We start from the raw sequence: 25,778 nt of genomic DNA, 5'->3' as shown, positions 1-25,778 counted from the left end.
ACTCCAGATCAGCACATACACACATGGACATGGGGCACTCCCACTTACACACGCGCACTGTGCGTGTGCACACGTGCCTAATGCTCTCAGTCTCCTGAGCAAATCTCCTGAAAACTGTTTTTAATGCTGGCATACTAAACATTTGGTGTTACTTTGTAGATATTACAATAGATTTGGCAATGATAGCAATGCTGTTGGACTTTAAAAGCAGTGTATATGGTTTGGCAGGGGCATAGTTTGAGTTCTGATATTGGGATGTTTTTTGGGCTGGTTTTATTGGCCATTGGGCTGGTTTTGATTGGCGATTGGGCTGGTTTTGTCACACAGACCTGGCAACCCTGGCTCTGACCAAACTACTAGAAGGTTAGTGTGGATCGATACACATAGCCTACGCAGTTACTCAAATGCACTTTAGTCAGGGGAGTTTGACGTAGAGACAATCCAACATTAACTTATTTGTTGATCTGGGAAATTACATTTAGCACTACTCAAATCCGTACGTCGGGTTAACAATTCCGTTGCACTTTCACTAGCCTACGTTCTAACCCACGCGCAAACAAGTAGCCTATAGATAAAACAAAATAGGCTGTAGCCTACAAAAATTGCATTGAAAATCAAAACTTTAATCAAATTCAAGCAATTTGTCTTCTGTGCATTTTCAACACGTGTTGCACGTTCACACTCAAGGTATTGAACGACAAACAACCATTACGCCAACGAAGCTTGCTGTTCACTGGTGCGGGCGGACTTTAACTGATGTACATTGGCTCACAAGAGGTCACATATTTTGATAGCTGTCGACAGAATATTGTAATCTCCCTGTTTAAACGTTTGAAAATGTTTGACACACCAACCAAACCATCTCAGGTGACTCATCTGTCCTGGCGATGTACAATCGAAAGACAGTCCCTGATCTGATCAACATCTGGACCTGGAAACCAGAGGTCACATTTTGATAGCAGTCAAATAAAAAAAGTTAGTGAAAAAAAGGTTTCGAAAGGTTGAAAAAATATTTTTGAAAGAAAGTTGACAAACTTTTTTCACAAATATTTTTTTAAGCTGAGGACAGCTATCAAAATAAATGACCAGGTCATTTATTTTGATAGCTGTCGTCAGTGAAAAAAGTTTGTAACGGGGAGGTGACATTCTGACAGGTCCAGATGTGGGAAAAAAGTTTTTTTTGTGAGCCGTAGGCCTATATTTGTAAAAAATGAATGTCCCCATTTTTTTCCTGCTTCGGTTTGCTTATGCTGCGCGAAAACGGGGCTGACTGGCAGGTGTTTTGTGTGTGGGGGGAGGCATTCATATGATTGCAAGACACGCAGTATGAATTAGATCTGTATATGATCACATAGCAATGCCGTTATGCCAAATAATCGGGAGTACAAATAGGCTACATTATTGGAATTGTATCAAATACTCGGGGCTAGTCCCAAAAAAACCGGGGGCTTATGCCAATGGCCTGGCCTACTTCGTAAAACCACTGTTCTGCTTCCTTACATCCAAAGGGAGTTCCGAAAAGTAGCCTACAATATCAGTCGCACACCTGCACAGGCAAAATCCCACTTGCATTGTAAACTCTGTTTGAGATTTACGTAGGGTTTCATCATTACTGTTACATAATCATTTGATGTCTGCCCTAAATCTTATGTAATGCAGCCTGTCTCCAGAGCCTGGAATGGGATGTTGTTCCCTGCTCTGAAAGGTGTGAGCAGACCTCTCTGCTGCTTCCTCAGACGGCCAGGGAGGCTCTGGGGCAGAGCTTCCTCCTCCACCATGGACTCACGTGAGACACACACACTCACACACACACACACACACTGCCTAAGAGAGGAAAGCTGTTCTTGCAGGCAAACAGCAATCTTCCACACTCTCACTCAGTAATAGAACAGTTGGTATCCATGGTAAATATTAAACTGGGTATCTCTAAAACTGTATATAAAACACCCAAATGGTCTGGAGTGTCGTGGCCTGGGCAATGTGTCATAGGTCTTGATTCAAAGCAAAGTTAACCAGTGCAGGCACACCCACACTTTGACTGTTGTAAAAAAAAAAAAAACAGAGAAGACTGCGTTTAGGTTCTCCTCAGAGAACGGTGCGTGCATGTGTCAGAGAGGTAAGAAGAGAAGTGTCTGGGCACAGTCGGCATGTCCGTCAGTGACCTGAGCCCTGCAGCTCTGAGAGCTGTCATTCGGCTGGGCGTGCACGGCCTGCAGAACACCTCTGGACTGGCCTCAGGTAGGAACCAGGGAACAGCAGAACCACACAGAGACCAGTAGGACCTGAGGACAGTGCAGTTCTGAGCAGTAAGCCAACAGAGATGCTTGGTTACTCTACTTAAGTATTTTTAAAGGGATTGTCCTGTTCATACAATATACAGCGAAATGTATACTGTTATTTCGGTCCGTCTACTGTGTTGCTGTATTGCTTTTACGTGGTGCATTTTGAGGGGAAAATGGTCACCTCCGTTCAAACTTGGAAGTTTACCTTTAACACACTGTCACACTGCTACAGATTAACCAGTTGTGTTGTCACCAGGTGAAAAGTAACTTCCAGAGTATCATTATCACTTATCATAACTGCTTCCTGTCCCGGTGTCAAAATGTCTTCTTACAGGTCTAGTTACAGAGTGTGTGACGGTTAGGCCTTGTCTGAGATGCAGTTGTGCCAGCATAAATGTTGCTTGCTTGACAATGTTTTGGACCAAACTTTATTGGGCATTTTATAACATTGTGTTGGTTTTATATGGTTGCTAGGATATTTGCAGGCCAATGTGGTCATATTGCCCAGCAGCCTCGCTGATGACTTTGAAGCATTCTGCCGGGCTAACCCCGCACCCCTGCCTCTCCTCCACCGCAGCCCACCGGGAGACTGGGGCTGCCCACCACTCGCGAACCAAGCAGACATCAGGTAGGGAGGGATGGATGGATGAGTGAGTGTGGAGGGTTGGATAGATGGATGAGTAGGTGGATAACAGACAGGCAAGCAGATTGGTGGTCATATAAGCCTGTTATCCTTGCAGCTCAACTTCACCTCTGCTCCACCCATCCTTGAACTCTGTGAATAATTGAACAGCAGTGTCTGGCTCCTTCAATGTGAGTGCGTGTGTCCATCTCCTCTAGGACTGACTGTCCCCAGTACAACGTGTACGAGGGCGGCGTTCTGGCCTGCAGGGTGTCCAGTCTGCAGCCGTACGCACTGCAGCTGCAGCAGATGGTCAGCTTCTACCTGGGCTGCAGCTTCAGCTTTGAGAGGAGCCTGCAGGCAGCCGGGGTCCCTGTCCGCAACGTCCAACAGCATCGCAACGTATCCATGTACAGGGTGAGCATCCCGAGGTCACGCTATACATGCTATTACATGCTTACATGCTATATATATACACGCTATACAGTCATCCACCCCATGGAGGGATGGACTACATGCAGAATTCTATCACCTTAATATTGTGTCTTAAATCTAAAGTCAATCAAATTTGTTTCGTGTGTGTATGTCCGTCTAGACGTCCCTGCTGTGTGCAGGTGGGGGGGCATTCCAGTGCCCTCTGGTGGTGACTATGAGACCTGTTCCTGCAGACAAGCTGGATCTTGTGGCCCAGTGCACACACCTCACCCCCCAGGCCCATGGGGCGCCAATACACATAGGAGAACCCGGTACACACACACACGTACACACACACACACACAGCCACACACATACACACAAAGCTTATACTCCTTTCCTGTCTATTTCCACAGCTCTGCTGGGTATTCAGGATATGAGTAAGCCAGCCTATGGGGACAGTGTGGAGGCGGAGCCTGGCGACGTGACAGTGTTCTGGGCCTGTGGCGTTACAGGAGTAGAGGCGGTGCTTAGCTGCAGTGAGTTTTGCTGACACTCAACTAAATCATTCATTCATTCTTACATGAAACACAGTTTTATCCCATATAAACTTCTCACTGTGGTGCAGAACACAAGCCCTGTGTGTGTGTGTGTATGTTTGTGTGTGTGTCCTCCAGAGCCCTCCCTGGCGTTCACCCACTCCCCAGGGTCCATGTTCATCACCGACCTGCCTGACCCCTCCTCCTCCGACCCCCCCACGACCCCCCAGTTGGATCAATCCCCGCTCACCTTCCTCATCTCCCAGCAGCCTCTGCTCTACAGCATGGCGTCAGGGGCGTTGGTCCAACGTATACGCACCCTGGAGAGTCTGATAGGGGAGGATCCAGGTAACCCCTCAACAACCCCTCGACTCCTCCCCCTCTCTCTGTCTCTCTCATTATATTATAACGTTATGTTACATGCAGGGGTCTGGGGTCGATTTCGGGCCAGGAGATTCCGGGAGAAGGGTTTCCCCCCCCCCCTCTCTCTTTCTCCCTCTCCCTGCCTTTTCTGGCACTCTCTCACTGTCTCTGTCAAAAAAAAACTAAGCAGGAAAAAAGCTTATGTGTCATTATAACATGAAATAAACAGGACAGGAACCTCCCCCCTCCTGCCTCCCCAGGCCAGAGGGGGATCCAGGTGTTGTTCAATCAGGACGAGCTGCTGCGTTCCTGCCTGTCTCTCTCCCACTCCTCCTCCGTTCTGATCACCACCGGTTTCCCCACACACCACACCCTGAACCCCCCCGACGAGACCGACGGCCCCCCGGGGGCCATCGCCATGGCAGCCACCCTCCTGGCCCTGGGCAAGCAGGTCACCATGGTGACGGATCAGCGCGCCTTGGACATGAACAAGGCGATTGTGGAGGAGGCGGTGAGGAGAGGTGTGTGTTTTAAGAGGTAGGGTATGTGAGTGTCTGAGTGTCTTCCGAATTGTCTGACGTGGTCTTACCTGTGACCGCAGGGGTGATCAAGACTGCCTTCCCATTAGTCACTTTCCAGAACACCAGCCCAGAGTCGGCCATACACTTCCTGTGTCATGATGGAGACCCAACCAGACCTAGGTAACAACGCAATGAATACATTACATTGTATCGTACGTATATACCGTATAGTCTTTACATCCTCCCCTGGGTGTGCTGTGCAGGTATGACCACCTGGTGGCGATAGAGCGCAGCGGTCGCGCTGCAGACGGGAACTATTACAACATGAGAGGAATCAACATCAAACACCTGGTCGACCCCGTAGACGACCTGTTCATAGCTGCCAGCAACATCCCTGGCATCATCACCACAGGTACACACACATACTCTCTCACTCACACACATGCACAGAAGACCTATGGTGATTTACAATGCAATGTGTGTGTATGTGTTTCCCAGGTATTGGTGATGGGGGTAACGAGCTGGGCATGGGGAAGGTAAAGGAGGCAGTTCGGACACACATGCCGAACGGAGCGCTGATTGCCTGTGACGTGGCAGCAGATTTCGCCATCACTGCAGGTTTAGACACAACTCTGTCTGGCATTTACAGTGCACAGCATAGGGAAACGTACCCAGCCACACATCACGCTTCACTTTGAGTCATACATAGATAGCAGAAGAGCTTGCGGTTTCCTGTGGTTGTGTCAGACCAGAAGAAAAACCTGACGTTGTTCATGAGAGTTGACCCTAACCTGACTTGCTGGATGGTTTGTTGCACATCTGGGAAGTCGTCCATCTGGGAAGTCGTCCATCTGGGAAGTCGTCCATCTGGGAAGTCGTCCTTAGGAATCGGTTTGGAAAAGGGCAGGCCTTAAAAAAGAAATACTTGGGAGGTGAATGGACGAACCATCTGTCTATCATCGTCTATCACGGGCTAATTTCAACCATGCTCATGTCTGCCAGTAGTTCCTCAAAGGACTCTGATTGGTCCGAACCACTGTGGTTCAGACACAAATGAATCACATGGAGATTGGCGAGATGGATTCTCATGTGGCCATGATCTGACAAAGTTAGTTTGACCCCAATCAACTGCCAAGTGTATTTGTTTTTTTGTTTTTTTTTAAGTACCCATTCTTTTCCAAACAGTTTCCAAGGACTAATTCCCAGATGGTTATGTGTAACTAATTATCTGTTGATGTCAGGTTAGAGAGTTTTTGTGTTTGAACCTTCATCTCACCAGCATTTCTGTTCTGTAGGAGTGTCAAACTGGGGAGGCTACGCGGTGGCCTACGGCCTCTACATCCTCAGCCTCTGTCCCATCCACCAGCGCTACCTCCACAAGGGTCTGGAACCAACACCCTCCCCCACCCACACCCAGGGCCTTGAGAGCAGCCTGCCCTCCGTAGCTAAGGTACCCCCCGCCCCCCCGCCCCCCTTCAGCCTCGCTCTGAACAGGAGTTAGAACTTCCAGAACCCTATCTTATCTCAGGTGGAGACAGGTTGACGGTCAAGAAGTGTAACTCTTATTGTTAAACTTGAAGCTCATCTTTCTCTACTACCTAACTGATGATTTGACCACTTCTGTGTCCTGCTACCTGCCCCTCCCCCTCCTCTCCAGGAGGAAGAGATGTTGGCAGTCCTGGTCAAGTTTGGCGTGCGCAGCGGGAAGACAGCCACGCTGGGAATGGAGGTGGACGGGTTGACCTTCCACCCCACGCACTCTGACCTTATCGCCCGCCTACGCGACTGCACCCTCACACACACAAACACACACACCTAACACACACACACTCTATATACTTGTGTGACAATGTGTCTAAGGATGTGCGGGTGTGTGTGTGAAACAGTAGAAAGACTCAGAGCAGCAATCAGCAAGTGCTAAAAGTGAAGTTCAGAGAGAGATATTTTCATCAAGATGATTGGACCAAAATACTGACACACCACTCATACATTCACACACTCTTGAGTGCCTGTGGTTGATGATGTTATTTCCTGTTCGTTCTGTCTGACCTTGATGCCAGGGAGCAACACGGTGCATTGTGGGAGTATAGGAAGTGAGTGATTGGGGAAGAGGGCCCAGACCTCGACATTCTTGCTTGTTAAGATCATCTTGCCACCTCCTCCTCTAGCCTAAAGGTTATTGCATGTGTGTGTGGGTGTGTGAGAGGGAGAGATGCTGCCTTGGTTACCTTTCACAATTTTTCCTTCACCACGAGTGAGTGGGCAAAGCACTTAAAAAGTAGAACAACCTGTAATCTATCACACATAATAAACACACTTGTCACACTCATACTCACACACAATTGACAAACACATGCCTGGATCATGACACTGTGCGGTAATCTAGATTGTGATTCAGTAATAAAACAGAGATTGTGAATGTGTCAGATGTCTCCTAAATCTAGAAGACACCGTGTTGACGGACAAAACTGTCCAATCACGCTCAGACTGGCCGCTGATTCGTTGGAGATGCCCGCTGCTTTCCTCCCTTACTGCTCGGTCGGAATCCGGACTGAAGCTCCGTGTATGGAAACGTTTTGGAATAAAGGAACGGAAGTGTGGTTCAGTGGTTAGACCTTTCATTAGAACACACACACAGACGCTCGGATGTGCCTGGACGGTTGTGGGTTTGATTCCCACCCCCTGCCCTGCTGTGATCCTGTGTGTGGTTACTCCAGCTCTGGAGTAGCAGACAGACCAGAGGGCTGGCCTTCCTGCCTGGTGAACACTGTGTTGCTACTCGCTGGACACTGATACTGTCCTCATCTGTTTTGCAAGGTACGGGGCCATGGTACTGGGGCCACAGTAGGGGGGCCACAGTACGGGGGCCACAGTAAGGGGGCCACAGTAGGGGGGCCACAGTAAGGGGGCCACAGTAAGGGGGCCACAGTAAGGGGGCCACTGTAAGGGGGCCACAGTAGGGGGGCCACAGTACGGGGGCCACAGTAAGGGGGCCACAGTAGGGGGGCCACAGTAGGGGGGCCACAGTACGGGGGCCACAGTAAGGGGGCCACAGTAGGGGGGCCACAGTAAGGGGGCCACAGTAAGGGGGCCACAGTAAGGGGGCTGTGCCAGGATGAATCAAGGCTCTCCTCTGTCTGGAAGATGTTGTAATATTCCACATCACTGTTGGTAGTTTACCTACTGTACTTTCAGTGTCATGGGTCAGTAATTTCAGTGTCTGTATGACTGTACTCTATCCTCATGGCAATCATAGGTCCCTGAGACACACTCAGGGACTGTCTCTGAGCATCACTCTACACCCACTGATAACTTTTGTGTGTGTGTGACATTTGGTGAACACAGATTTCCACTGACCACAGTAAGAATAAGAAAGTAATGACATTTAACATGACATTTCACCCCTAAACTCTCATCATAAGCCTGCTTCCTGATTGTAAGCCTGGGGTTACCATGGTGTCCAGGGATGCTCTTATTACCAAACTAATAAACACAAACTGGCCTCTGATTGGCCGGTTCTCCCTTCACCTGATCAGCTGTCCTATCAGCCTGCAAATTAATGATCTCCTGGGGATATCAAATAAACAAACAGTCAAAGAACCGAGAACTCAGACCAATATAAACAACCCCATCACACACACACCACAACTCTCAAACCCACAGCACAGCTTTCAGACACACATAAACAGATTTGTTCTCAGACACACACACACACACCAATCAGCTGTTGGACTCAAACACACAAACACAGGGCGTCAGTGTGTGTGTTTTTATGTGAGCAATATCTGCGTCCTCACAAGCACCTCATACACTAATACAGTTGAACATATGAAATGAAGTCAAATGTGTGTGTGCTGTTGTTTATGTCTGGACCCAAGCCACCCAGTAAAGGCAGTGAGACAAGCGAAGGCAGAGGGGAGGGCTCGGGTTCAATTCTGGAGCCTGAATCTGTAATTCCCACAGGAACATAACACTGCGTGTCATGATCCCCCTCAAGGTCTCCCTCTTTCTATTTCTAATGTTCTCTACTTAGCTCCCTCCCTCTATCCATCCATCTACACCCCCATCTGCCCATGTCCCTGGGCAGGTAATTACTCATAAGATTAATTAGGACCAAGGAACCAAAACATCTGTCACCAGCACCACACACACTAGTACATACACACACACACAAAGTCCAATTTGTAATTGTAGTACAGTCTGGTTTATTACATGTAAAGAGCTAGACATACAGACTGACATACAGACAGAGAGAACATTGTCCATGAAGTCAAGAGGAGTTTTCATACACACCTCAGAATGTCAAATTGATATGGCAGCAGACCAAAGACACAAGCATACAAACAGACACACATGGATGATGAATCGCTCGTCTCACGCACACTGCACAAGCCATTCTCACATTTCTCAAGGAAAGTTTGTCAGAATAACTGCCAAAGGTAGAATAAACCACAAACAAGGAGTATCTAAAGCAACAGGAAGACATCACTATACACCTCAGAATACATACGTCTTACAAAAATATACTTTCAACATAACTCCACAGGTCAATTTTGTTATAATAAACGTCATAATTAGGTTACACATCCACAGCCACGCATGGACATAAACTTATGTAAACAAAGAGGAAGATCTTACATCCCTGCACGGTGATTGGCTGGCTACACAACCATGTCAATGGCTGATAATGAGAAAGCCAACCTCTTTCACTGGCCAGTTTGTCTCTTTGATCAATCCCATGCCTTTGCGGCAGAACAAGGGATCCTGGTTAAAGTGAAGTGTATGACAGGGCAAACCAGGTGTGAGGGTTGAGTGGAGCGGGCCCCACACAGACACCTCAGTTAGATATGAACCTGACCCTGAGATTGGAGCTCTGGTGTTTGACCAGCCACAACCAAGGCAACGTCACGTTCTGTGAGTCTGAAGCTCAACATGGAAGTAAGTTTGCATGACATAAACAGAAACATTATATTAGCACGTTACATAAACACTATGACACAATATCAACTTTCTGTCTATCTCTCCGAAAAGCATACGGACACACCCGTTGCCGTGACCGCTGAGAAGTGTGTGTGAGTGTGTGAGTGTGTGTGTGTGTGAGTGTGTGTGTTAGTGTGTGTGTGTGTAGAATGTGCGTGTGGTACCCATGGCACCTACGTCTCCACATTGGTGGAGTGCAGCAGGGTGACGACGACGGCGGAGGCGGAGCCGTTCTCGTTGGAGGCCGCCACTTCGTTGGAGTTGCTGGTCTGCGGCTGGGCGGGGCTAGCTTCCCCCCGCCGCCCGCAGCAGCAGCAGAGAGCCCTGGCCATGGAGCTCAGCGCCCCCTGGAGGCTGCGCTGGGCCGCCTCGCTCACAAAGCAATACAGCACGGGGTCGGCGATGCAGTTGAAGCTGGTGAGGAGCAGCGAGAAGTGGTAGTAGTTGAAGACGCTCACGATGAAGTCGCAGTCCTTCTCCAGCAGGGTGCGCACCAGCAGGAAGACGTGGTAGGGGAAGAAGCACAGCAGGAAGATCACCACCGTGCTGGTCACTAGCTGCTTGATGCGCTGCTTCTGGGCATTCTGCGTCCCCGCGCTCTTCCCCACCGCCTTCAGGACGCGTAGGTAGGACAAGGCCAGGATGGCGAGCGGGAACAGGAAGCCCACGATGAAGCGGTAGTAGTTGATCGGGTGCTCCCACGACTGCATGGGGTAGTGCTCGAAGCACACCGATTGGTTAGTCCTGTCCGTGCTCAGCTCTCTGTGGTGGAAGAAGACCACGCCCACGGCAATCTCCTTGAGCCAGATGGCGACGCTGGCGATGGCGGCGGCCTTCATGCTGCGGAGAGCGGTGAAGCGTAGAGGGTAGACCACTGCCAGGTAGCGGTCTATGGAGATGCAGCACAGGAAGCCAACACTGATGTAGATGTTCTGTGAGAACAGGGAGACAGAGAGAACAGAGAGAGAGGGAAAGAGGGAAGGAGAGAGAGATAAAGAAGCTAAGCTCAAATAATCAACATGTCAAATGACCAAGAATAGCAAATGACCTGACCTGATCATTATTAAGGTCAGGGGTTAAGAGTGAAGGGTTAAGGTCCTGGGGTTAAGGGCTGAAGGGTCAGGGGTTAAAGGTCACTAGTTAAAGGTTGGATGGTCAAATTCATAGGTTAAGGGGATGAAGGGGTCAGAGGTGAAGGGTCCTGGGTCGTCCTTCACTACCTGATAGAGCAGGAAGCCGCACACCTGGCAGAGCCACTCCGTGTTGCGCCAGTCGTCACCCTGGAAGATGTACTGCAGCCAAAGGGGCAGCGCGGCCAGGTACAGCAGGTCTGACAGGGTCAGCTGCAGCAGGTACACGCCCAGCTCGTTACGCACCTGCAGAGGAACACAACAGCACCACTACTTATTGGAGCGGACATTTCATTTTTCACAATAAAAGCTCCAAAGATGAAAGGTGTGTTGTAATAAATAAATGATCAGTACAAATAGATAAATAGTTAATAACAGTCAGGATAAGAACAATAAAACAATACTTTTTAAATGTCAATATACAACTAAACACCAAAGAGATGAGAACCTAAGGAAATAAAAGAACCCAACTTGCAACTTAAAGTACATCAGTCACCTTGAGCTGGAGCACAGCGTGGTAAAGGGAGAACACATTGGCAGGAACCCCCAGCAGCAGAACCAGTATGTAGGCCCAGGAGAACAGGTACTGGTGGATCTCATGGCTGATGCTGCAGTTGATGTACTGCTTCGAATTCATGGTCAATGTAAGGGGAACAACCACATCGCCTTGCTAGCTCCGCCCACACGCGCACTGCTGGGTGGGTGCTGCGTCTATGGTCGGTTTACACAGTCCATAGATTGCCAAGGCCATTCCATTCTGACCTAGGACAAGCAAAGAAAACCCAAACACGTACACACACAGAGAACAGTTGACTCTGTTAATGCTTACATTAGAATAACAAAACATTAGAAAACTAGAGAGGGTACAAGAGGGAAATTGTGTGGTATGCTTGTGTCGGTTGCAGATGGGTCAGTATTTTACAACTGACATTTTACAACTGATATGTCTGTATATTTTATTTAAAAAATGCATACTTATTATTTATGAAGATTTCATAGGTTTAAAAGCATATATTTGTTGCTGCTCATTTACAAAAATACAAGAGAAGAGTGAATGGTGACTCTATGACTTAGACGTCCCTTAAGTTTCCCCTTTTAGTGATATTTTCAAGCATTTAGCTAGCCCACTCATTACATTCATTCATTCATGAAGAACCCCCTTTGAAACAAGCTGATTGTAACAACGTCACCGGCAGTATTTCCGATGGAATCGCGATTCAAACTGTTACCAGCTACCATCTGCAAACTGAGAATATGCCCCCTAAAAACGTAAATAAGATTGACATTTATTAAAGGGAAAATGTCATTCAAAAAAGCTTACTGGTAACGATCATAGTCAGTCACAATGCCAAATGCGACCATTTGGTCTCAGTCTAGAGCCCTCCGTGGAGAAGCTGACCCTGGTAAATTGTACTACGAGCTAGCTAACTAGAATACTGCTGTGTGGGAATCGCAGGAGCTACAGTAACCAGTCGAAGGGTGTACTAAAATACAGGGTGTTGATATCACAGCATGGAAACTAGCTACATGTTTGGCATCTCCATTGTATATAGTGCAAACATTGACGGAGTTTTAAGGGTGGGAAAATAGGTAGGCTAGAGCTATCACAGCCTGCTAGTTTTGCCTTTCTAAGATAACAGAAGTTGAGGTTAGTAGTCTAATAGTTTCACCAATTGAAAAACGATTCTGGGCATTTTGATTTAACTTAGGTAAGGAGAACGCCGAAAATATTCTGTCGCCGTTTTGGCATTCTACTGTCTGTAGGTTAAACCGCAGTGGAATTGTTTTTCTTACCAGTGTCTCGTACAGCGTTGCAGTGAGCAACACTGGTTTAAAACTACAAGTAATGATAATTTTACTAACACATCGTTTACTTGTAATCTAATGTCATAATAAATCCAAAAACGAACATTTATTCGTGTGAAATTTTAACGATGGAAAACAGATGTATCACAGACAGCTGTCGTATGTATCAGGAAAGAGGGGGTAATGTCATGATGCCATTGCTAACGCATCAGCCACAGACTACTGTTTCCGAAAGTAGATGTTGCTTAATCATATCAGCGTATATCACATTGTCCATTACATGTAATATACATTCACAATTGAGTTTTTTTTTTGTATCACAATGTTAACATTAAATATCACTCTGGCCTCTACTTGTGGCGTTTCTACAGCTGTCTTGCCGTTTTATGTAAATCTAGTTAGCCTAGCTAGCTATCTCCCAAAAGTTAACAAGCTGCTAAACTAGTAATGTTCTACTACATGTAGTTACGCGTGTGTTCGTGACGTTACTAGCAAGTTAGCCACTGTTGGCTTCACTTTTCGCCCAAAAAACTTGATTTAAGCGTAAACCGTGCAACGGAACGTAAATCTCAATACAAGCAACGCAATCGCTACCAAGACGAACAGTTTGACATCGACGTTGTCTGTAGTCCAAATATTGGGATCCAATGGGGTGGGAAAATAAACAGCAATACAAATAATAATATATATGACAGAACAAAGGTTGTGCTCTTGCCGAAGTCAAGCCCACCTAATAAATCTAGATTGAGAGAGTTTTGCACCAGACAAGACCCATTTCCTATGGAAGGCAGATTAACCGTCAGGGGACAGCAGTGGTAGAATGTGTCCAGGCAAAGGGGAGAGGAGCTGGGGACACTGCCCTGACACCCTGGGCTCGTGGTTAGTGTTATCTTCAGAGGAGCAGTGACAGGAAAAACAGAGGGCTGCAGAAACCACAGTCACATTGGTGAACCATCATCTTCACAGCAGCCCACTGTTCCATGGTGTGAGTGTGTCCCAGGGTCTGCACTTATTATCAAGATTGTGTCTCAGCCCTGTGAGGAGAGAGGACAGGCCCATGGGTGTGCTGGATGATGGAGAATCTGGACTCAGCTTCTGTAGATCCCCAGGCCAGGACATCAGACAGTTGGTCCCGTCTGGACCCGGACAGTCCAGGGTACCTTGGCTTTTTTTCATTCATATACAAGGATCCATTAGTTGCATCCGTAATGAACGCTAGTTTTCCTTGGATCTTTCTAAGGTGAATTTTTTCTGAGCCAGGCTCACCATAGTCAAGACTGAAATGTCAAAACAGTATCAGTATCGACCAGTTATGTTTTATGAATATCGGCTATTGGTATTGGCCAACAATCCTATTGGTGCATCTCAGTCAAGTGAATGTTTGTCTGTTTCTCTGCTCTGTGAAAGGAAACCACATAGTCTCAGTTCCGTTTTTGTCAGTGATGACAGCAGATGTGCGTATGCGTGTGCGTATATATGTGTCCAAGGCATCACTTTTTTCAGAAACTTTACTGAACCCCTTTCCAGAGTGAGTCACTGCTAGAGGAAGGCTAGAGGAAGGCTGTCAGACAGCTCTGTGTGATGCTCAGCTCTCAATCTGCTCGGAGTCCCTATGGCAACGTGTTCAGTATAATACAACACCCTCAGGACATGAGCAGTACAGTATGTGTTTGTGCATGTGCGTGTGTGTTCAGGGTAAAGGGGGGAGCTTTGCTATGACCACATCCTGAGCAGTTTTTTGACTTTATGGATTTGAAGATTAAACAATGTTCTGACTAACAGGTTAATCAGTGACATGAATACATGGAAACTATTTTTCCCAGAAACCATGAGGCAGAATTCTGCCCGGTTACTCTAAAAAGCAACACTCAGAAACTGTTTTAGTGTATGGACATGCAGGCTAAAGACTAAAATGTCAGGAACACCTTGAACATAATCGTGATAAGAGCATAGAAAGAATATTGGAATAATGGTGTGGTATGGTGGAATGGTTTGTTGAATTTCGGGTGAGCTGTTTCTTCAGTCCCAAGTGCAACACATCTTTCCCATACAGACCTGTCTAGATCCAACTTTAACAGGATGTGGCGAAAAGCTAACAAAAACAAAAAGAAAAATGAAAAAAGACTTTCAGTACCTACCTTTGAGTAGGTAATGACTTCTATATTCTCTGCCTGTTGTCTCCCCCAGGAAACCACTACTATATATGCTAACTACATCTATAAACCACACGCCACAGAACCGATACACAACACAGAACTAAATCTAGACGGATGTTCACTTTGTAGGCTAAATCTACAGACAGGCCTACATCATCAGAGCTCAGTGTATTCACCACCTCTTCCCCCTGCAGCTCCAGAGACTGCAGACCTGCCAGGCTTCTCTAACAGTCTGAGGAGAATGGAGAAGAATCTGGGCCATGCGCTCTGGTAATCAAGGTCAGTCTAGCTGTCTGCTCAGTGGAATTCAGTCTGGTGGTTTGGTCAGTGGAACTTGGTAGGACACTATGGCAGCCTGGTTACTTAAACTCAGGAGAACCAAATGGCGGCTCATTCAGTAGAGTAGAACGTTAAGGCAGCTTAGTCAGCCAGGTCCATTCGTATGCATTTCCACCGGAGACTGATGGCAGGACCATGGCAACAGGCCATGGTGCCCGGAGAAAGGATGGCCCCATTTAAACCGGAGCTAAAGGGAACAAGGACCTTAAGGAAATAAACTCCTGAGGGACAGTTGAGACAAATAGAATGCCCAGAGAACCGTCAGGAACAGTATGCATGCTGGCATCCTGCCTTGGTGGTGCCGGTGAGGGCACCAGCCTCGCACTGGCACCTTCTGCAAGATTGCCAGCAGGAGAGGACCAGTCTTGGAGCTGGAGGGGTTGAAGTCATTTGGCCAGGACTACATGTGCCTTTAGAAAGCCTTGGTACAGCCCAGTAGCTGACCAAAAGAACACCCCAGAGACCATGCCTCCACCAGAGGAATGTGTTGGTTAGCCCCAGAACCTCTCCCACTGGGGAGTGCTTTCTGCTCGAGCCTTGAAAAAACATGCTGCTTGCTAACTACCCAACTGTCATTTGTCATTCCAGTCACGCGATGTGTCTTTAGAATGTTCCCATTACAAAAATGTTGCACGTTAAAAGTCACACGAACGAAAAGAACAAACTTTCAAAATCTATAAAGTCGAAAAGAAAGGGAGATAAAACGGGTCCACTAGGAACCTTGCACCTGTACCTTAGACTAGCGAACACCTGCCACTTGCTGTTTTACTAAAAGACACGAGAGCCATCATAACAACAGCTCCAAATGTTTCAAAGATTTGATTTTGTTCTTCGGTCGATTCCGAGAAGGCCATTCTGCTCATAGTTGTTTATTTTGGTTGGTGAAAAGTACACACAGCATACTGTGCTCCGAATGTGTGTGTTGGACACGGAACACTGATGGTCAAGCCAATTTAGAATTAATTCATTATGCACTTAAATTACAAAAACATTACATTTTTGCAAGTCAAAATTCAGATAACCATGTTTTTGGTAGGTTTAATTAAAGCATCGTTAAAGTAGAGATGAGAGACATTAAGCACCATAAAACGATCAGGACCACCATGTCAAATCAAAACAGAAATACATGCAAAGTTAATAGGTACATGTGATAAAACAAGCAGCCGTTTTCTAACCTTATTCGTTAACTCCTTTCTTGTAACAGATCGCGTGTTAAGCCCCGGTCTGAAACAGCTGCATGCTCTCAGACAGATGTGAAATGAAATAGCGCAGGAAATAAGGTTCTTACGGTATATCAACGGGGCGGCGCGTGTTGAAGTGCTGCTATCTTCACAGTAATCTTTGCTATGCCACTTGTAATTAAAACGGTAAAGACTCCTCCACATTCCACTCCACATTTCGTACTATCCGTCATAAAATGAATTCTCACCTCCTCCCCTATTTCGATTAAAAGGGGGTTCCCTGTTTTAGTCATAAACACTTACTTTCACAAACAGTGAAATCGTGTTTGTGTTGCGCAGAGCATGTCAATAGATGACCGCAGGAAAAGTAAAAAGATGAAATGATTTATTTAAGTTACGATAACTTAACTATAAACAAAAAAGTTCTCTCAATCATCTGACAACAAAAAGACAACAAGAGGCTTCAGTTTACAAAACTTTATTATTAAAAAGAGGCAAATAGTTTTGGTCAGGAAAATTCTCTCACATGAAACTATGAAAACAAAGCATTTTCATTAAGTTAATTCCAGTCACAAAGCATGCTGGTATGACACAGTTTCATCCCAGTATTGTTTGGTCAGGTCAGCCCTGAAACAGATTTGCTTGTTTGTCTGGACCTTGTGTGCGGTTTGGGCCAGGTCTGCAAAGAGCTAGCTGGGTCTGGGAGAAAATCTCAGGTCCTTGTGGTAGTTACACTTTCACAATAGAAGACATACATCTCCTGCAGCCAGACCTGGATTCACCAGTGGACTATTACATTTAATCACTTTTTATTAACATATCTTAGAAATCTCCAACGCTAAACCTGTTAATCAGTAGAGGTCTTTAAAAGTGGTATACATTTGGACTGAGACACAAGTCTCCTCATTGGACAGAAAACAGGAAGACAAGCTTTCTAATTCCAGTCTGGACAGGAAGTCGGAGACAGAAGTGGGATGAGTGTTGTATCCAGACTGTGCACCAATACAAACGGCACCACAAAGCCAACACACACCAATCAAACAAAGTCAGTGGACACAGTCATTTCAAAAGATCAGTCTGAATAACATAAATAAATACATTGGAAGTCTTATTGCCTTTTGTGAGGTTTGTTTCAGTGTTTCAACATAATCAAGAACTCTACAACCACGACTGTGCGGTAACGGCATCAACAGTGACCGCAGAAACCCAGTGTTCAGACGCATTGACTACTTCATCATCTAAATCGTCATCCTCATCATCTTCTTCCTCCAGTGCTCTTAGGAATGTACTTGAACCAATAATTCATATTTACAGAACATTTTAACAGCAACAAGTAGCAGGGATATACATGGTTTCATTCTCTGTCTTGGTTCTCTGCTTCTCATTATTCTACAATCTCTCTCTCTCTCCCTCTCCCTCCATCCTCTACCCCGTAGTTAGGCTGACCAGTGTTAGTAGTATCTGGGCCAGCCAGTGTGGTCAGAGCAGGACTCAGCCACGCCGGCCAGGGAGGAAACCCTTCCAGTAAAGCCCTGGAGTGCTGCATGCTGGGATGCCGTGAGGACAGAGAGGAGGGTGTAATTACACTGGGAGGGGTCGACAAGCTCCGTCTTGAGTGTCCCTCTGTCCCCTGTCAGAATAGAACTGGGACCACATGGCTCGGCTGGTGGTGGGGGGGGGGGGGGGTGATCAGCAGAACTGGCGTGGGAGGAGGGAGCAAACATTCATGTCTCTAGTGCCTTTCATCTTCTCTGTGTTACTGTAGGAGTTCAGCTGTGACAGCAGTCTGGGGAGAGGGGGGGGGTGGGGGGCGGGGCAGGGGGGGAGTCAGTGGTCTCTTTGGGGTGTAGATGTCCATCTGTGAACCAGTCAATTACAGGTTGGGTTCATTAATCAGAAGGGAACCGAGCCAGGCGCGTGTGTGTGTTCCAGTCCCGCACAGTCCACCGTGGCAGTAGCTGTCCTGTAGGCTAGTCCTCACCCCAGACGTCTAGACACAACCGTACTCGTACCAGACGGTCTGGGGGTCGTCGTTGGGGTCTGGGGAGGAGGGAGCGGTCTTGGGTGGCTCCTCTGTCCCACAGCCCACCCCGCCCCCCTCCGTCTTCTTCAGCAGGGGAGAGTCGGACGTCACCCTTCCCTCCGCCTCCTCCAGACGCAGAGCCGGCACCGCCCGCACCGGCGTCACCATGGCAACCTCCCCGCGATGCTGCTGGGGGGCGGATCGCCCCTGAGACAGGCTGTTTCGATTGGTTCCTGACCTCCCTCCTGCTGCGCTGTGGCGGTCCGGCGGCAGGGACAGCGAGGACGAGTGGTGAAGGGGCGGGGCTAGGGGGGAGTAACCTCCGTCTCCATGCTGATTGGTGGTGGGGCCTGCCAGTCGGGCAGACAGGGGGCGTTCCCTCGCCCCAGAGCCCGCCCCGGGCCTCCTCACGACACCCTCCTGGGCACCGTCCGGGCGGAAGCTGTCCGGCCCGTTGGAGCGCAGCAGGTCAGCTGACGCCAGGCTGAAGGTGCGACTCAGACCACTGCCAGCCCCGCCCCCCCGGGACACAGGGGAGTGTACGGAGGAAGGTGTCCCCCCTGACCCCCCAAGCCCATTGCTGGCCCTGTAAGGGAGGGTCTGAGAGTTAGAGGCGGGAGGGGCGGAGTCAGGCAGACGCATGCTGGGCTTGACGCTCTGGCCCGGCTTGTTAGCCCCGCCCCCCGTCTTGAGGGTGGGGGTGACGTAGCTGGTGGGGGTTTTGGTGACGTCCCGGAGGGGGGGGGTCTGGCCGGGGGGGGCTCGGTCCCTCTCTCCCCCCGGACCCCTGGTGAAATATTCAGTCATCAGATCTTCTCTGCTGCCTGTCTGCACCTGGACGGATGGACACACACGCACGCACGCACGCGCACAAACAAATAAACACTCAGGGTTAGATACTCCAAACTTTGCAGCTTCACATACTCTCCTAACCCTCACTAACTTCTTTTGTCAGGGGATGAGAACTCCCACCAGATTTTAAACTTCCTGGATTAGTGACATCAGCATAGCGCTAAGGGGCTGATCCAATCAGAGCCCGTTTGTTTAGAAGAACACAGAAGGGACAGAGAGACTAATCTCTGTCTAAACACTACAAACAGAACTGGGTGGACCACAGACCAGTGTGTTTGGGAGAGTGTGTGTGTGCTTGCATGCGTTGTGAGAGACTCCATCATGCATTTACCAAGTAAAACATATTTACAGTGTAGCAGGTCGTAAAGCCATCAATCTAAACACACACATGCACACACACATACGCTCACACAATTATCTGAATGGCCCTTTATTACAGCAGGCAATGGCCACCAGCCAAACAGCCAATCAACTACTGGCTAATTTAATTGAGACAAAAAGCCTTAAAACAAGCTGTAAAACAAACAGCACAATTGATTCCTCCATCCTGCTTCCTTCCTTACAAACACGATCACATTTCATGCAATCCGTTAGTTTCTCCGTCAATTACTCTTAATAACTTCATCACAGATATCATCGATAACATGACGCACAGGCCAGAATGAGTACCAGTGCTTTATAGTCTGTTGAAAACTAAACACACACAGCCAAGTTTCTCCACAATGCTAATGCTAACCTCTCCTCGGCTGTGATAGGACACATGAGTCTGTGGAGGCGTGGTCAGTACTCACGGTGGGCGGGGACAGAGTGTTGCTCTCATACAGGAACTCCTCCAGGGTGACCATCTGGCTGCCGGGGGAGGACGGCCGAGTCCGGCCGGGGGCGAGGCCGGGGGCGAGGCCGGGGGCGAGGCCGGGGCGGGCCGAGCCTCTCTGGGCCGGGGGGTCGTAGGGGAGGGTGGAGCTGCGGGGCAGTGCCTGCTGGGACGCTTCCTGGCTGAGACCTGCCATGTCATCACTGGACATGCTGGCAGAGCGACCCTGCAGTCGCTCCACAGAGTCTGACAGACAGACACACACAGACAGACAGGCAGAGAGAGACAGAGAGAGACAGAGAGAGACAGACAGGCAGAGAGAGACAGACAGACAGACAGACAGGCAGAGAGAGACAGAGAGAGACAGACAGGCAGAGAGAGACAGAGAGAGACAGGCAGAGAGAGACAGACAGACAGACAGATAACAAAGACAGTTAGGCTATTATATGCTCAGACATGCTTTTTGAGGGTAGATCTTAAACAGTAAAAATCTGTGCAGACATGGTATGCAGTGCTTCTAGTGGTGGTAGTGGTATTTGATATTTAAAGAGCTGGAGTTACATAGTGACAATGTAGTACTGTAGTCAAAGTGAAGTACTGTGAGTATAGCATGTAGCAGAAACATTATACTGTAGTCACAATGTAGTACTGTGGAAACTGTGTAGTGCTAAAGAAAGTACTACAGTCTCAGTATAGTACTATAGTAACAGTGTAGTACTATAGTGACAGTGTAGTACTATAGTAATCTAATCTAACAGTGTAGTAACAGTGTTGAAGGGTAAAGTTGTCACCTCGACAGTTTACAGGAGAGTTGCTGCTGGAGGTGTTGTGGCTGAGTTCGGCAGAGCCTGGTCTATATCCTGCACACAAACAAACACACACACACACACCACAGAGACACACACACACACACACCACAGAGACACACACACGCCACACACAAACTGACTCAGATAATGAGGAACTCATTGATTGAGGGAGAGTGTGTCTTGACAGAAACCAAGAAGGCACTCAAGGAACTTTCCACATCGATCCAACCGCTCCTCTACCTGTGTTTCCATGGAGACCAGATCCCCCCAGAGTGTCGGAGGAGAGCAGGCGGGAGTCGTCGTCGTACAGCAGACCTGGGTGTGGGGGAGGAGACGGTCAGACACCACAGCACCCCAACGACAGCTTGAAACTTTCTTTGCTTAAACCAGAGTAACTCGTTGGGGAGACGATGTTCTGTTGTGTACAGCTTTGATGTTTGTTTACCTTGAGTCCCATCATTCAACTGGAACCAACCACCCGTGCACGTGTTAAATGAATAGTGCTGTTATTTTCCCTTCCAGATACATTACACGGAGCCATAGGTAATGAAGGCCTAGTGAGGCTGTTGTAGCCTGCGGCCTCAGCTTGCTTCCTGCTGGATTGTGTGTGTGTGTGTAGCTTCCTGCTGGAGTGTGTGTGTGTGTGTGTTCCCTGTAGACGGCTGGGTCGTGACTGAGGTACTCTCCAGGAAGCACAGAGGCTCAGAGCAGCCCCATTGGCTGATGACTGACCAATCAGTGCCATCTGATTTCCGAAAGGTGTGTGTGTGAGCTGTGTTGTGCCTAGATACAGTACAAAGCTGGTGTGACACGGGGCGAGTCGTGGCAAAGCAGCAAGTGACATTGTTGGAAAAAGGTAATGTACATTTTAATAATTTAAATAGTCTCTGATTTTATGACTTCATTTTTTCCCCCTCATTCGCACACACATGTAAACCAAACTGTGCTACCTCGGGTCCTGCGACTGGGCCTGGAACCGGGGGTCAGAGCAGGGGTGGAGGTCTGGTTGGAGGGGGTCAGAGCAGGGGTGGAGGTCTGGTTGGAGGGGGTCAGAGCAGGGGTGGAGGTCTGGTTGGAGGGGGTCAGAGCAGGGGTGGAGGTCTGGTTGGAGGGGGTGGAGTATGAGACGGCTCCCAGCTCTCCTCCTCTCCTCCTGGAGTAGAAGTCTTCAGCTGCAATCCCGTTGACGCTGTCACTACTGCCCCCTGGTGTCGGGAACAGCTTCCTGCCACTGGAACCTCCGTGGTCACCTGACACATAAATAACAGTGGTCTCACACTGACGAACCAATCACTGAACCCTTCCTGTTGGAACATCACACACAGAGTTTTCAAGTGACTCGACAGCGCTGCAGACAGGACACGGTAAGAGCAGGTACACAAGCGTGGACAGAGGATAGCATGTAAGCAGCCTGGGCAGCATGTGTCGTGAACATGGTTCTTTTTCTCAGGACATGAGGAAGTGAGACAGGCAGGAGAAGACCAGGGAGGGGTCAGACAGGTGGGGGGAGAGGAGCATGGATGGGTGAGACAGGTGGATCGAACAGAACAATGTGAGGCAGCATGGTGACGTCTGGGGGGAAGACAGACACACCATCATGTGCTCAGTTACTACAGCTCTGCCAGAGACTGGCTCTTTCCTTAATCTGTCAACCCCCCCCCCCCTTTCCCTCTCTACCTCTTCTTCCCCCTCTATCCCTGCCCCTCTCCTCCCCCCTCTCCTCCCCTCCTCTCATGCATGCAGCCCTCGTGTCTTCTCACCTTACATACAGTAGATTTATGATGACTGTCTGGATTACACCAGCTCTGAGTGGTGGCCTCGACCAACCCCCACTTACTAGATTAAACCCTCCATCCTGTCTTCCACACACAGACACACAGACATGCTCACAGAACAAGCCAGGACACAATGTCCACACACAGGAGCGCACACACACACACACATACACACACGTACACACACACACACGTACACACACACACACGTACACACACACACACACACACACGTACACACACACACATACACGTACACACACACACACACGTACACACACACGCGTACAGACAAAGCCAGCTGTGGTAAAGCTGTCTGTACTAGGAGCTCCAAGCTGGCAGGACTACTTACGGCACGTTCTAGAGTCCAGACAGGCCAGGATAGCTACAGGCCCCTCAAGAACCTGCTCACAGTTCAGACAGTGTGTGTGTGTGTGGGCTTGTGTGTGTGTGTGTGTGTCTTTTTCAGGGAGAATACTAATAAGGGCTAATAAATAAAAGTATGGGAGAGAGTGGATGGGTGAGTACAGATAAAGATGACAAAGATGTTGTTGAAGATGATGATGGTGAAGATGAAGATGGCAGCGGCATTAGAAGGCCTCGCCAGGCACCAGAGGTTCGACAGAGCAGGTGGTGATGATGTCAGAGGAGGACCAGAAACGCAGCCTCCTGGAGAGAGAGCCCCGAGCAGGGGGGGTCCGGGGGGCCCGCTCCTTCTCCTGGCTCTTACTGCGCAGGAACCTGAACCGCTTGGCGGCCAGGGGGGCCAGCGGGGCCGAGAGGGGGGCCAAGAGGGGGCAGGAGAGGGGGCAGGAGGGTGAGGTCGAGAGGGGAGCCAAGAGGGGTATGGAGAGGGGGCAGGAGGGTGAGGTCGAGAGGGGGGCTGGGGAGGGGGCCACATGTGGCGAATGTGTTATGTTACACATACACACACACACAGAGATGAGAGGTCGGATGAAAGGAGAGAAAGAGAAAGAGCGAGTGGAAGATAAATCTGTTAATGGTGTGACTCTTTACCCATAGAATGATCCCCAAACAACCCAACAGAGACAGTAAAGGCGTCATGGCATGCAATAGAACCCAACTCTACTCTAGTAAACATGCATTATAACCTTAGTAGAACCAGTCATCATGCTGAGAAAGAAAACCAGATTGAAATTAATGCGGGAGAGAGACTGTGTGTATGTGTGTGTGTGTGCACTGCCCTCTAGTGGAGCACAAGTTACGTCCAAGTGTTGGGAAGATTTGGGTTTGATGTTTATTTGTATTTTCATATTTTTCTTCATCCAGTGATTTTTCCAAAGTAAGAGGTGGTGCCACCTGCAAACACAGCACAAGCCTGCCTGTCTGCCTGTCTGTCTGTCTGTCTGTCTGCCTGTCTGGCCAGCCAGCCAGCCCAGTCAGCCCTTTCAAACAGCCTGATCAAGGTTTGGGAATGTTGCGCCTTTATGCTGCCTCGCAGTTCTGTGTAAAACCGTCATTAAACTGGCAGTGGAGGAAGTGACAGAGCTGAGTGTGTGTGTGTGTAGAAGAGAGAGCCTGGAGGGACTACACACACGCACACACTAGACCCCAACACTGACCACACACACTTGTGATTCCAGAACGCCAGCAGGCCATAGAGGGGTTATTACAGGATCTCTAAAACCGCAGGATCTCTGCTTAGAAAGGACTTCTTACTGACCGTCAGTCTGTCTGACTGGCTTACTGTCTGTCTGATTTACTGTCTAATTTAGGGTCTTGCTGTTCGACTTACCTCTGATGGAGTGGGTGGAGGTCTGTGAGTGATTGAGAGAGTTGTTGTGGGTGTGGTTTTCCTCGGGGGTGTCATGTCCGAGGCGGGACTGGCGAGGGGGCAGGGGCGGGGGCGGGAGAGGGGGGAATCCGTCGGGGTAGTCCAGAGTGGGGGTGTCTGGCAGGGGCAGGTCAGCGGCAGACCGAACCCTCTCTCTGGAGCTGCTGTCCTTGCGGGGTTTGATGAGCTTAGCCAGGGCTTTAGCCCCCACCCACTGGCTCTTCCTGGTGGGACAGACAGGATATGAGGTCAGAGGTTCACACAGGAAAGGATGGAGAGGAACTTGGAAGATGTGGAGCTACCAGATCATAGCCACTCTATACTGCGCCTGTTTGAACAGTACAGGGTACTGCGAGTTTTGCATTCCCATCTGGCTCAACCAATGGGATCCTCAATTTTTGAATTTTCACGGTGTCCACCTGATTATGCTTTCTGTTATCCTCCCACCCACCCTCCATCCCTCCCTCTCTGCCAATAGTTTGAACTGGAGAGGCAGCACTGTCTCCTGCCTGCTGACAAACAGAAACCTAGAGATGTGTCATACTTCTTGGGCGCAGGGTCGTAGAACTTGTACTGGTCCATGATCTTCTCCTCCAGCTTCTCCTTCTGTCGTCGTAGGGTGTTCAGCTTGTCTCTGCGGAGCGCAGGGAGAGGAGCGTTAACACAAACACTCAAGTAGGAAGCTACCACCACACAAATGTTTTGTTTATCTATCCTACAACCCCAACACCTAACCTTAACCCTAAAACCAAACCTGTACCCTAAATCGAAGCCTAAACCTAACTCCTAACCTTAAAACAACCCAAAACTCTGAGCCCCAACCCTTAAAGTAAGTCTAACTAACACAATTTGTAGCTCCAACCACCCTAAAACCCCCTAGAAATAGCTACTTAAGTTTTGGGTCCCCCACAAATGTTCCCACAAGGTCAATTTGTTCTTAGTTTACCATCCTTGAGGGGATTTCTGGTCCCCGCAAGGCTAGTAAAACAAGCCCCCCCCGCCACACACACACACACACACACACACACTGACATGTAGAGCTTCTGCTCCTCATGGTAGTGCTCCTTGCTCTCCATGGTGCGCTCCAGCAAGGTCTGGTTCTGTTGACTCAGCATCTGGATCTGGCTGAGCAGGTGGTGGTTCTCCTCCTCCAGGTTCCCCTTCAGACGGGTCAGCAGCTGCGCACACACACACACACACACACACAATGTTACTACTTTTAGAAACACACACACACACACACAATATTCTTGCTTTCGGAAACACAAACACACACAATGCTCCTACTTTTGGAAATGCCCAAACGCGCAGAGCCCAAACTCACACCCAACACACCCCCACACCCCCACATGGACGCGCCGGTTCTCTCCCTCCGCG

General features: G+C 48.7%; 3 protein-coding genes across 4 annotated transcripts in view; 1 reads left to right on the top strand and 2 right to left on the bottom strand.

The window, feature by feature from the left end:
- The first annotated feature begins 301 nt into the window (after positions 1-301).
- dglucy (D-glutamate cyclase) lies at positions 302-7,164 on the top strand. Its single transcript, XM_084679102.1, has 13 exons — positions 302-363; positions 1,660-1,786; positions 2,757-2,910; positions 3,123-3,321; positions 3,500-3,650; positions 3,735-3,857; positions 3,996-4,205; positions 4,481-4,741; positions 4,822-4,921; positions 5,005-5,153; positions 5,240-5,359; positions 6,037-6,191; positions 6,399-7,164. Exons 2-13 carry the CDS (start codon positions 1,684-1,686, stop codon positions 6,558-6,560), a joined length of 1,887 nt encoding a protein of 628 aa, XP_084535228.1. The 5' UTR covers positions 302-363; positions 1,660-1,683; the 3' UTR covers positions 6,561-7,164.
- A 1,781-nt stretch (positions 7,165-8,945) lies between these two features.
- gpr68 (G protein-coupled receptor 68) lies at positions 8,946-16,404 on the bottom strand. Of its 2 annotated transcripts, XM_084683278.1 has the most exons (4): positions 16,328-16,404; positions 11,348-11,613; positions 10,942-11,097; positions 8,946-10,653 (listed from the first exon to the last, which is right to left on the bottom strand). In XM_084683278.1, exons 2-4 carry the CDS (start codon positions 11,486-11,488, stop codon positions 9,895-9,897), a joined length of 1,056 nt encoding a protein of 351 aa, XP_084539404.1. In that variant the 5' UTR covers positions 11,489-11,613; positions 16,328-16,404; the 3' UTR covers positions 8,946-9,894. The 2 variants fall into 2 exon arrangements, with proteins under 2 accessions (XP_084539404.1, XP_084539405.1); XM_084683279.1 differs by lacking the exon at positions 16,328-16,404 and having other exon boundaries at positions 11,348-12,118.
- A 1,747-nt stretch (positions 16,405-18,151) lies between these two features.
- ccdc88c (coiled-coil and HOOK domain protein 88C) overlaps positions 18,152-25,778 on the bottom strand; it is a 30,492-nt gene continuing 22,865 nt past the window's right edge. Inside the window, exons 24-31 of the mRNA XM_084678998.1 lie at positions 25,434-25,579; positions 24,946-25,035; positions 24,363-24,625; positions 21,782-22,081; positions 21,072-21,146; positions 20,814-20,882; positions 20,000-20,268; positions 18,152-19,190 (exon numbers count right to left, since the gene is read on the bottom strand). Coding sequence (XP_084535124.1) covers positions 18,324-19,190; positions 20,000-20,268; positions 20,814-20,882; positions 21,072-21,146; positions 21,782-22,081; positions 24,363-24,625; positions 24,946-25,035; positions 25,434-25,579 — 2,079 coding nt within the window. The 3' untranslated portion in view covers positions 18,152-18,323. The remainder of the gene's footprint in view (positions 19,191-19,999; positions 20,269-20,813; positions 20,883-21,071; positions 21,147-21,781; positions 22,082-24,362; positions 24,626-24,945; positions 25,036-25,433; positions 25,580-25,778) is intronic.

Source organism: Hypomesus nipponensis, chromosome 3, assembly GCF_054491055.1.
Source record: "Hypomesus nipponensis isolate SF chromosome 3, ASM5449105v1, whole genome shotgun sequence".
Lineage (NCBI taxonomy): Eukaryota > Metazoa > Chordata > Actinopteri > Osmeriformes > Osmeridae > Hypomesus > Hypomesus nipponensis.
This window is presented reverse-complemented; position numbering and strand designations above follow the sequence as displayed.